A 13,039-nucleotide genomic window follows, 5' to 3' on the forward strand; every position below is an offset into this window, starting at 1 on the left:
TTGGATTTTCGGAGTTGTGAGAGTTTAAATGTGCCACAGCTCCTCAGGGGCACACTGTCTCAAACACTGGCATCACTCGCTTAGTGTTGGATCTCATTTGTTGCTCCTACTGTGTCTCAGCCCCCTTGAGAACACCAGCTATGGCGTCCAGGTTTCCACCCTGCTGATTATCGTTACCTGTATTTTGTTTCCCTGCAGGCTTGGCAAGTGTTGGGGACCACCCAGGCTGAAAATGAGAATGAGCAGGCAGCTATTGTCTCCCTCCAGAGGTAATGAGAATCAACTGCATCTAATTCTCATTTAGAAATCAAAAGTCACTCGTGCACATGGCACAACTGTCAGCTGTCACCGCTTGGGGACACCATATGTTTGCACAATAGGGATATGCGGAAATGTCAGGCTAAAAGATGAAGCCCAGCGTGCAAAATCTGCCTGAGAGGTTTCAGTCAACTATTTGACTGCAGTAAAATTCCCTAAGAGAAACAAAGGTGTCACGGACATGCAGCACCAAAATATGTTTTGCATTTTCATTACCAAAGAGGACTGGCCTCTCCTTCCAAATATTTCTGAGGTAATATTTGAACAAACAGCTTCTACATTTATTTCTTAAAATAGAAATACCCCGCATGGTTGGTGATTTTACAGAGTGAGGGTTTGACTCCTCAATGGGAGGTGGCCCACTTTCATTCATAGCACTGCTGAGGCCAGAAATTACACCTATCTGGCGGTGCGAACACTGACAAGTCAACGAAAAACACAAAACAACTCAGGAAAAAATATCCTTCCCCTCAGAAGGACAGTGAAATAAATAAATATAGTAAATACATTTTAATGCATGTCTTCAGTCAGTAATTGCTGTTCTAAAGGAAGGGATTAAATAAGGGTGTAAATAGTTTTTCATTCACTGCAGGAGTCTTGCTTAATCCAACAGACTTATTCAAATTCCCTAACACCATTCAAATATCAGGTAGTTTGCACAGTGTACTGGGTTTATTATGTAATCGCTCCATCTGTGAGAGGAGTATTTTGGTATGAAGTGAGATTAGATGTTTAGCTGGCATTAATACTGTTGTAGCTGCACTGGCACCGTTTATATGGCAAGCATCATGTTACAATGCCTCTTTATACTGTTTTGTTTTTAATAACTTCATAAAATATTTGGCACGCAGCTTTTGAGAGAAAAAGTTTATCTAATTCTGACAATGGACACTTTGATAAGTAATTGGACAAATTAATGTATTCATATGCCGATAGGTTGACTTCACTTCATTGTGGCTAGGATATACTATTACTTATTGAAGATACTTTTTGAGAAGAGGGAATTACAGCCTTGGAAAAACAAATGTCTGATCACATAGAACCCAATGTTTTATATATATATATATATATTTATTTATCTTTTTAGATATATATATTTATTTTATTTTTTTAATTTGTTGCTTTCTTATGTTGTATGTAGACCACACCCACAAGTATGTAGCATGAATTTGAGTGGCCAGAAGCAAATTTTATATAATCTTCACCAATGGCACTTTGCAGAAAGGGGCTGAAATAATTTGGTTTGTCTGAGATTACGACGGTTTAAAGGAAGTTGGCATGTCAGATGTAGCAAAGCTGGCTTGGAAATAATGTTGATGAAAACTAAATCTTGTTTTGGCCTCTCCCCCACCCTCTCAACTAATCCAAGTTACTCATCCAACACTGTGTGGTTCTTCTCCCCTTTTCAATTACAAAGGCCACAGCGGACCTCAGCGGAAATCATTCACATGACATAACCGGTGACATAACTTCTGCAATCGCTGCATACACACTGTCCATCTGTGGAACAATTGCCATGGGTGTATTTGCCTAAATGCAAATCTAATTCAAACCATGCAGCCCGGCTGGAGCCTGGCCACCATGCAAACCTGGTTCTCTGCAGTTGAGCCAAAGCAGAAATAGTAAAGCTCATCCAGCAATAATTAACCTCTGCCTGATGTTTCTCTGCTTTGGCCTTTCCAAATTAATGTTTGTCAAAGCTTGAATTTCTCTTTGGAGTGTGTGCATTAAACTATCTCTCCTGTGTGTGCATCTGATTCTCATCCAGGTGTTTGGAGCTCCACCCAAACAACCTTGCAGCTCTTATGGCACTGGCAGTGAGCCTCACCAACACTGGTATGTGCCATGATGCCAGTGAGGCCCTGCTCCGCTGGTTGAGACACAATCCCAAGTACAAGCACCTGCTGAAGGGCAAGACCCACCTGATGGGCTCTCCGAACTCCCAACGCAGGATGTCCCAGGTTCCCAACATCAGCAGACATGACAGGTAGTGCACATAAACTCTATATTTACCCTAAATCCTTTGAAATAAGACTAGATTTGTTCAAAAATTATCTTAGAACTTTTTGAAAGCGATCTATTTTAATAACCATTCAACATTCAGTCATGGCTGGACCCCCAATAACTTTTTAAAGATACTTAATTTTTAAATGAGTCCAAATGGCAAAGCCTCCTCAAAGCTAGTAGTTAATTCAGAGGTAATCTCATTGTTAATTTAGCATAGTTTGACTTTACAATCGATTCTCATTGAAAAAATACAAGAATGGTTAGTTAAGATATATGTATAAGTCATCACAAATTTTGACATTTAATTTTCTTCATATTGACTTATTGATTAATCCAATGATTGTTTGAGATTGTTCAACTAATCCCTGAGGTGAGTTAGATTATGAGAAAAGACTTACACTTGATGAAGTAGTGTGGGTAATCCAGATGTTCATCTGGTTATATTATCAATAATCAATCTCCTGCCTGAATCTAAAAAGCTTTAGCACAGATGGTTTTATCTTCCAGCACTTACCGTACGAGTTCAAAAGCCATCAGAAACAACGTTTATCTTGTTTATTTCTCTACTAACTGCTGACAAACAAGGCAATGATCGCAAAGATGTCAGCGATAACAAAGGCTTGATCAATAGTTGCTGTTTTAAGATGAAGCAGAGCCGTAAATCCACAGTAAAATGCCACCACACATTTTCAGCCCTCACCAATGACTCAGAGTCAATCAGAACTCGACAAACACATGATCGATCATGTGCTGCATGTTTCACACTCAAAAACTAAATCTTTCCAGATTTAGAGTGCCATTTGTTTTGCTTAAGCCGTGATTACTCTGTCAGAGGGAAGAAAACTTATTTCAAGGTCTCACAACCACAGCTGGTAATTTGATCAGCGAGATGGCAGCTGTGGTGCCATGTGTATCCATCTTGTCAAACCACTCTTAGTGCTGTAAAAGGCAAGCTGTCTGTGTTATGTTACGCCAGATAAATGACGTTGTTAGGTATATCAGATTTAAAAGGCCTAATTCTACTCCCAAGGTAAAGCAGCACTTTATCAAATCATTAATCGTCTAGTCAGTGGGAAGAGATACAGGTACAACCCAATTACTATGGACTTCCCTCAAGTCAATGCAATATCTTCCATTTCATTTCAGCAGCATGCACCATCACTCTCTCTTTAGCTCTTTTGTGCTTCTTTCTCCTTCCCGTTTCATTCATTCCACTTGCTTTGCTTTTCCCTTCATCTTTGTAATGCTCTGCTCAGCGAAAACCAAGACATAACATAAAGGGCAACTCTTATCTTTACCCAAAAGCTTAGCACCAAATGGTCGTTAAGGTTGAAGGAGCTCTCTAACATTTCTTTAACTTTATACGTTGGTACATGAGGGAGATTCCCTGATGAGCCATAGCATTAGGACCCCCTGCCTAACGCAGTGTAGGTTTCCCAATATGCAACAAATTACCACATTCTGTGTATTCTTGCAGCATTTTTTTAATCAGATCCAATATTAGCCGCAGCAGCAGTTTGAGCTGCTGTAGAGCCAGAGTTCATTCCTCACAGGCATCAAGGAGGCTTCCTGATAACACTTTTGAACTGATCAATACAGACCAGGAGCATCCCACAAGACCTGCAGTTTTGCAGATGCTTCGTCCCAGTGGTTTAGTCAACACACTTGGCATTTCCCAAGCTTGCTTAAAGTCTTGCATTTGCCAATTTTCTCCTGCTTCTAACACAAACACTTGAAGACAAAATGTTCACTCGATGTACATGGTACAAGGCTGTGTAATTCTGCAACTTCCCTTCTGATACCACTAATTCATACAAACACTAATATTAGAATAATACAGTAAATTATTATTTTACAGAAACCATCTTCGACTAAATAAAAAGAAAAACCTCAGGGTTAAAAGAGCCAACCCTTTTGTCCAGGCTTCTGCATCTTTTTACTGGCCTCATTTTTTCTTTTTTATTCTTCCCTCTGATTGAATCTCTCTCCTGTCGTTCTTTCTTTCCCCCCGCTGTCGCTCATTTCCTACCTCCTCTGAGTTAAAGCTCACTTATAGAACAGTGCACATCAGCGCTCTGTGGACCTAGGCGAGCTCAATCAGCAGCTTTAAGTCCCACCAATCCTTATCTGCATACTTGCGTATGTGTTTGTGCCGACAGCTCTCTGCTACCGGAGGTCAGGGAGCTCTTCCTGGAAGCAGTTCAACACAACTCTGACAGCATTGACCCAGACTTACAGACGGGCCTCGGAGTACTCTACAACCTCAGTGGAGAGTTCAACAAAGCCGTGGAGGCCTTCAACACGGCACTCTCAGTGCGACCCGAGGTAGAAACTTCATATATGTAGCACTCAAGGGCACACAAAAGCATGCAAACTCTTGTTTACATAAACATATATAAGGAAATCTCATCAGAATTCTTTCTTTTTAGGAGAAAAATGTATTACAAATTTTCAACTGGTAATATTGTTGGCATTGACTGGATACAGATTCCTAAGTTTTGTATAAATTCATCATTCAGTCATCATTTTGTTTTCATGCACAAACAAAAAAGACTGGCCCGTCATTCCACCTGGTATAAAGTGATCACTGCAGAGGTCAATGTAGAAGTAACCTTGAGTTTTTCCTCAATGTGAGTTTCAACTGAATTAATTTACTTCATCCTCTGATTGTTTGGACTTGATATCAATTAATAATATTGGGCTGTTATACAGATCCCAACATCCAGCTCAAATGTGTTTACAAGACCTTTTGCACGCGTGGTGTTCTTAGAAACAGCGACCTTTCAATGTTTGGACTCCAGTAGGTGTAAAGCTTTGTCTTTAACCAGGCCCGTAAAGCTTTCATATTATGAGAACTTGAGAGGTGCCATAAGTCATTTTTGTCTTCACTGGCTGTTTCGGACAAATCCAGCTTTAGAATTCAGTGGGATTTTAAGGGTTATTGTCAAACATATGTAATGTTCTAAGAAAATTCTGGACTTATTCCATGACACATCAAATAATAGATTTTTTCCACCTTAATATATTCGTGTGTATCACTCACCTCGAGACAAAAGCATGGGAGAGTGATATGGAAAAGTAACTGAAGTATGATATATCCGTGAAAACACTATAGTAATGATGCTAAATAATTAAGAATACTATGAGATTATGGATCTAATTATCGCAAAATGTTAATCCATGGAGAGACTACACAGTCTAGTTTCTGTCCAGTCAATAAAATAGGCTCTTTGATTTTAGTTTTCTTTTTTATTTAAATGTGCTATTTGTTGAGATCATATCAATCCAGACACATTGAGTAAAAAGCTTTTCCTTTTTGCAGAAATATTTTATTTTGTACTGAATATATATATATATACTGTATTTTGAGGATTCCTCTCCCAGCTGGGTTTAGTCCAGCAGCAGAAAACTCTGTGCCAGATATCTCAAACCAGTGTGACTTGCAGAGGATAGTGAACACATGCGGATGTGCTGGTTTCCTTGGAGAACCAACATGTCAAACAGCTGCTGGCCTCCAGCTGGAACCACTCCATGCCAATGATGTAAATGGTGCTTTTCATAGGGTGCTATTCATAGTGGATCAACTGCTCATTCACATGCTCATGATGCCTTTTTAATGATTGTTGCTGTTTGTTTACAAACAGTAAGAAAGAAGTGACACCGTTTTTTTTCAAGGCTCATAGATGTTCATAAGTTGCTACAAAGGAGAGGACACTAATATTGAAAACTTGATTTGGTTGAGGTATATATTTTTACAAAAAATATACCATAACTGTACCAATATCACATTTGTAGAAGTAGCCAGTAAGATAAACTATTGAATCATGTAAAATACACAATTTACAAATCTACCCAAAAATAATGTTGCTAATACTTTATATGGAAAGACGGAAGCAAAACAAACCACAAAAGCTGTAATCTGCATAAAATTAACCAGACTTAAATACACATTTTGTACACTCAAGAGCAAAGATTCACCATCAGCAAAATGGACACAACTCCAAACTTTCTCTCTACTTCCTTCATGCAAATCAGTGTGTGTCCTCCCAGCTCTGTCTCAGGTCGGCATGAATATTACTCACTGATAAATCCAACCTCCCACATTTGACTTGTTAATATCTGCTCCCCTGCCGGTAAAATAGCTCTGAACACAAAGAGAGATAATTATATCCCGCTGCCGGGCTTATCCCAAGATAAACGACCCCAACATTGTAGCAGACCATGACCCTTGCATTTGCTTGTCTACCTGCAGGTGGGAAACAACAGCAAGGACATCCTGTGTGATGTAATTCAGCTCTCCTTAAGTTACCCTTGCTGGGCTGCTGTATTGCAGGGAGCTGTGTGGTTCTTTTTTGGGCTTCAAAAACTGAATTGAAGCTTGCTGATGAGACATTGCAGATACATTCTTCACCTTCACCTGAACTCTTTTGCCAAACGCTTTTCAAAGTCTCCAACAGTGGATCATAATATTTAATTTTTAATTATCCACTGTTATCCACTAAAATTTTATATTTCAGGACTTCAATAGGAATTTCTTTAATGTGCTCTTCTGAAATGTACACAAAATGGGCCACATTAGATAGGCGGAGATCTACTGACAGCACACATCACATAATTGTTTTTATCATGAAATCATATTAGTGATTCCTTAACTAATCCACCACCTATTTTCAATCCAGGACTACCTGTTGTGGAACCGTCTGGGGGCCACGCTGGCAAATGGGGACAGGAGCAAGGAGGCGGTGGAGGCTTACACAAGAGCCCTTGAGCTACAGCCTGGGTTCATCAGGTCCCGCTACAATCTGGGCATCAGCTGTATAAACCTTGGAGCACACAGGTAAGTAACCTAAGTTCAATGGAGAATGTTGAAATATTTTTTTATTTTTTTCTTGTTACCCTAAACAAAATCTCCAAAACAGTCAACCACTGAAAGTGAAACGATGTCCAGAGGGGATGTTTTGAAACTCATTTGCATGACAATGTTTTCACACCCCATCAGGCCCATGCATTGCAACCAGGAGAGACATATATTGAAAGCAGACAAGAAAGAGCTTATATTAAAAACAGTATCTGATTAAATATCAGTTGATCAACCTAATATTACAACTCCTCATTTGAGAATCGAGAGTGGGCGATTTGATGCACAAAATCTTTCCAATGAATTATTTATATGCTGCATAGAGTAGATTACCTTCACCACTAGATCCACTACATGTCTATAACACCTATTAAAAAAGAATAGTCACACAACACTGACACCAGTGCTTAACACCTGAGCTGAAGCAGACTGTGTAGTGTCAAACTCAGCAGAAGACGTCCTGTGGCATTAACAAAACAAAACGCATCAGCCTCACTGTTGAATCAGCAGTGCTCATCTTCTGGAGGGAGAGAAGCCCATCCTCATGGAAGAGTTGAAACAGCAGAAAGAAGGAAAATACCCAACAGATGTCGTCTTAAATTCTGCTAACTGGTGTCTCTTATTATGCAAAAAAATCCTATAGTTGGTAACGCAATAATATGAATCACATGGGATCATCCATCCATCTGTCCTTACATACAACAATCGTGTGTCCCACTTAATCCATGTCAGTGTCAGAGGAAGCTGGAGCAGATGATCCCCACTAACTATGAGTGAAGGCAGGTTCCACTCTGGACAAGGGCCAGGATAACTTCACACACTCACATTCACACCTAGAGGCAATTTACACTCACCAGTTAACCTCAAACACAAGATTTTGGAAAGTGGGAACATAAATGCATCCATCATATTATCAAAGTTCAGGTGTGTATCTAAATAACTAAATAGACTGTGACAAAATGGGGACAACTGTAACTTGCAAATAGACATGTCATATATATGTCAGAACTTATCAGTTGTAGTCACTCACAGGACTATAAATATTAGGAGTCAGCACCTAAGCTGACTACTCACATCTATAAAGTATTATTTTCTATCCTTTAACCAAAATGATTGCTTCTTTTGTTTGTTCCACAGAGAGGCAGCCAGTAACTTTCTGATGGCTTTAAGCCTTCAGAGGAAAAGCCGGAGTCGCCAGCAGTCCCACCAGGTGATGTCTGGAAACATCTGGGCTGCTCTGAGGATAGCTTTATCCATGATGGACCAGCCAGAACTCTTCCAGGCTGCAAACATTGGAGACTTAGATCTTCTTATGCGGGCCTTTAACTTAGACATTTGAAGAACAGGAGGTAGTATTTCCCCCTGCACTCGTTCTCCTCTTTCTACCCAACAGCCAAAAGCCCAAAGTGCACATGTCAGCATGTCAGAATCAAGTGATGTGTGTGTGTGTGTGTGTGTGTGTGTGTGTGTGTGTGTGTGTGTGTGTGTGTGTGTGTGTGTGTGTGTGTGTGTGTGTGTGTGTGTGTGTGTGTGTGTGTGTGTGTGTGTGTGTGTGTGTGTGTGTGTGTGTGTGTGTGTGTGTGTGTGTGTGTGTGTGTGTGTGTGTGTTTATGCACGACAAATTACCTACAGTCATCAAAGCTGTTATATTTTTCGCCCAAGTACCTTGGAGCAGTTCTGGGGACAGGTTCTTCCAAGTCTGAAGTGACTGCTTTGTGATGGATTTGCACTGCAATTTGTGATTTCCCTGAGGAGCACAAGGACGGGCAAAGATTGTACGAGCAATGCCTTAGAGAACACGTCAATTAAAAACTGACTCATCCAGTGGAACAGAGCTGAAGCAGAAGAGACACGCAGGCAGACAGTTTGAGAAGTACAGGAACCCTCACACAGTTTTTGAGAGGAAAAACTAAATGTTTCACTGAAGACTGTCTCTGTCATTCTTGAAAGAGCAAGCGATAAAGACTGCACTGTATAACCTGGAGCTACTAATTCTGCTACTGGCTTGTTTTCCTCCTTTTTCAGTGGAGAATCATGATACTGCATGAATAAGCCTTTCCATAGATGGGATTCTAGTTAAAAACCTGCATACTTTTAGAAGTTTTCCCTTTGCACTTCAAAAGAACAGAAACCCTCCTCGACCCACGTGGAATGTGTAAGCCAGGTTGTAAAGCCTTACTTCAAATGCATGTGACCAATAATATTTATTTCTATTTTCATGGCAACACAAAACTAGCCATATTCAGACTGGTTTGGATTTCTTTAACTGCTGTTTTCTGAACTTGAAAGCTTCCTGAGCCATTAATGTTTTTTGTGGGGTTTTTTGTTCTGTTTTGGCTCATAGCTTCTCTTTGTTCCCTTTATGCTGACTGGTTGGAGAAGTTTACACAAAAGCGGCACAACACTGATGAGTAAAACCTTCATTAGTGTTGCCAGACTTTCCCATATAGAAAAAGTTGTTGTCACGTCTCTAAAAATATCTCTTTCATCTTCTTCTGCAAACTTCTGTGGCGAGTTTGGAAACCCAAACAAGGTTTGTACGCGCCTTACCATAGTCTTTCTCTTTGCTGACTCTATTCATTTCAGTGGAGTGTAATGCTATTACAGGTAAAAGATATATAGTAGCAAGCCCAGATAACTTGTTGTATCTCCTAATGCGGACATTTGTATCTTTGCTGCGCCTCCACTGGCAGCAAAGCTTACATTTAATTAAATCAGTTTGCCTCAGTCATCATGCATAATTTAACTTTTTATGTAAGCTTGGGCAGAATGCCACACATGTTTGAAAAAAAAAAATAAGTTTTTGCTTCGCCTCTTGCAAACTTCAATTTACATGAAGATATGAAACGTGCAATCGTTATGCATCCTCAGTTAATATGATTGTATGAAACGCAGCAATTCTTTCGCTCCAGATAAATCTTTTGCACCACTTGAGAAACAAAGCTCTTTTCTTTTTTTTTAAGCATGACTTTTTTTCTGCTGACAACTTGACTTGCGTCATTGTTGCGAGTTTGAGCGTCACTCCGTGAGGCCAACGTCTTGTTCTGGTGCAGAGTTACAGAATAAAACACAGATTATCTGCTGCGCTGTAACTCAGCACACTTTGCTGTTTATCAGACTTGTCCGCAGTCTGGATGTGCTTTAGAAAGGTGGGTTTTTTTTTGTTTTTTTTTAATTATTGTCAGCTACTATGCAAAAGGTCATGTTTTACGTTTCCATTCAGAATTGTCAGAGTGTCCCTGTCTGCCTCACTGGACCAAAGGGAAGTGTTGATTCTGTGTTTTGCTAGAATGCTATCAGGGGGAACCAGAGACCAGTGCAAGAGCCATTCATCTTCTAAACAGCACAGCTTTGATGTCACGGTCTATATGAGAAGAAGTGTTTCATCAGCAAAGAGGGGGAACAAAAACAAAATGCTCTTTTTCAAGAGCAAAACACTAAAAGTAATTCTGAAAAAAAGAACCTTGACGGACATCAGCACAACCTCCTAACGTGTAGCATTTGTATTTTATAACTCTTGTGTAGCAGTGTGTTTTTGACCTAAGTTACACTCAGCAGATTCACCCAATTTGCATTTTATTTTTAATCTCACTTATATGCACTCAAATCAATAACTGGAACAATATAACTATAGTCACTACTGATGCATGAATGAATTATTTGTCAGCACACAGGCCTAATACAACATAAAAGGATGGAGAAAAAAAAATGAGCCGCTACAGCAGCCTGATATTTTAATAGAAATAGTTGGCACGGAGCTCTCTGTGGCCGGCCATGATGTTTAATAGATCAAAGAGGAAGAGGAGCCCAGTGAGACACAGCACATATGTGCATGCCACTATCAATCTGCATCGGAGGGGGTCTGACAGTGGACTGTTCAATGGCAAAGGCAATGAGGCCAAGGCAGAGGTAGATGCAGAAATTTATTCACTCAGAGAGATTGGCTGATGATAAAAGTAGAGTGTGACAGCATGAGATAAAATGAGCGATGTCCAGTAGTTCATGCTATCTGCTTCAATATTTTATTATCAAGTCTGTTATTTTTAGCCCAACATGTAGCAAGGGTCTGCAGACAGCAATGCTGGTCTATACATCATTTTATACAGGACTCAGATATCTTTAATAGAAGAGGTGACATGTAACCGACAACAGATAAAAGTTCACAAAACTCACAAGTCCAATTTGAGCCTCTTTGCAAATTTGCCCAACTCACAACAGAAACTGGCAGGATGCTTACAATTTCAAATAAAATGCTGAATAAGATGGAGATTGTTTCTGTTAAGTATCACTATGTTTTCATTGTTGTTATAATTCTATTATCAAAGTGATGCCTATTTTTCAGCTGTAAAGTCTGAAGGGGATTGGGGGGGGGAATCCCCCCCCCCCCCCCCCCTTGTTAAACTGCCTCACATCCTCTCATAGAGTAGAGTCTGTCTCATTCACTTTATCTGACTGACTTTTGTGCAACATATGGCTCTAAAATATCAGGAGAATAATTGTACAATGTTTTGAAGAATCCTATTCATTGATGAATGCAGAGCACCTGATGTGTACATCTGTTTGAAACCAGAGACTATTTTCCCTTATATCCACCACAGTCATCTTTTGGTGTACGTGCTGACTAGAAGCACACATGGCCATCGTTTTAGTTAAGCTCTGTCTAATGGATGCTTACGCAAGCCGAGCCGCCGTCACTTTTGTTTTTAATTCATAAACCCAATTTACTCGTAATAGCTCCCTGAGTGGTTGCTGAGCATTGTGGTAGCTACTATACTGGCCAGTATTCCTCCACTTTAAAATATGAACACATACTCTGTTTCCTGTTTTCCCAGGTGTCTTCTGTATCAACAAAACTGTAGAAAATATGATGTCTTCTTACTTTTGATTTACAAAAGCAACTCTAGTTTTCCTATGAGGTCATAGGCCTTCGCTTTTTTGCATTTCAAGACACTGTAGACGTGTTCAAACGTAAAACAAAAAACAAGAAAGAAAAAAAACATATTTTTTTAAGGAAACTTGGAACTGCTATTTAAAAATGTAATCTACTGTGCATCCTTTTGGTAGTGCATTGAGATAGGACGCCTGTGACAGCTTTTTTTTCTACTGTAGAATCTACTACTATATCCTCTCAGGTGAACTGATCTAGCGTAACGCATGCCCCTGACAAACAGATCGAAGCTGATTGCATGTTAGAACCTCTGCATTATCTGAATGCTGTTTTCAATTGTATGCATGAAATACATGAAAGTGCTTTCTTTCTCTCCCACTAACATAGAAAACTCAAATATGTCATATTATGTATCAAGTTGCAATATTTCTACAATTTATTTGATATTAATGATTCAATATCTGCAACTTTGAGATAAATTATGTATATATTCTACGTATCTGTTCTACACAAAATGCTTTTACCCACATAGGGCAAGTCTGCAAGCAGAGGAATGAGTGTATGGCATAAAACACATAACCTCCATAATCTCTTTAAAACATAAATACATGACCTTGATGACTGGTTCATTGCTACCTCCGGCAAATCACAGTTACATTCTGTAGAAATGTTCTTATTACGACTTCAACAAATTATGAAGACACTGGTAACCAAGGTAACAAGCCCAGCTTGCACAGCTGTCCAGCTGCTAATGCACAGCTCTGTAGAGTTTGAAAAATGTCGTTGTCACAAATGCAAATTGTCACAATGCAGTTTTGTTTTGTTTTGGGGGGTTTTACCCAATACACAATTCATTTGCAAGGTTTTACTGTTTTCCACCACTGCTGATTTCTATTTTCAAATATGATTTAAAAATAAAGATTATTTGCAGTTTCACTCATGTTCAGACATGGTCAGAAATGTTCATA

The 13,039-nt window shown here is 39.5% G+C and overlaps 1 protein-coding gene across 1 annotated transcript in view; it reads left to right on the top strand.

The window, feature by feature from the left end:
* Window positions 1–8,522, top strand: part of pex5la (peroxisomal biogenesis factor 5-like a) — a gene marked incomplete at both ends in the record, with an annotated part of 81,045 nt that extends 72,523 nt beyond the window's left edge. The window contains 5 exons of the mRNA XM_080473133.1: window positions 199–269; window positions 2,087–2,305; window positions 4,485–4,650; window positions 7,005–7,162; window positions 8,321–8,522. Coding sequence (XP_080329259.1) covers window positions 199–269; window positions 2,087–2,305; window positions 4,485–4,650; window positions 7,005–7,162; window positions 8,321–8,522 — 816 coding nt within the window. The remainder of the gene's footprint in view (window positions 1–198; window positions 270–2,086; window positions 2,306–4,484; window positions 4,651–7,004; window positions 7,163–8,320) is intronic.
* Between the last annotated feature and the right edge of the window lie 4,517 nt (window positions 8,523–13,039).

The sequence above is a fragment of the Lipophrys pholis genome (assembly GCF_963383615.2).
Source record: "Lipophrys pholis genome assembly, chromosome: 10".
Lineage (NCBI taxonomy): Eukaryota > Metazoa > Chordata > Actinopteri > Blenniiformes > Blenniidae > Lipophrys > Lipophrys pholis.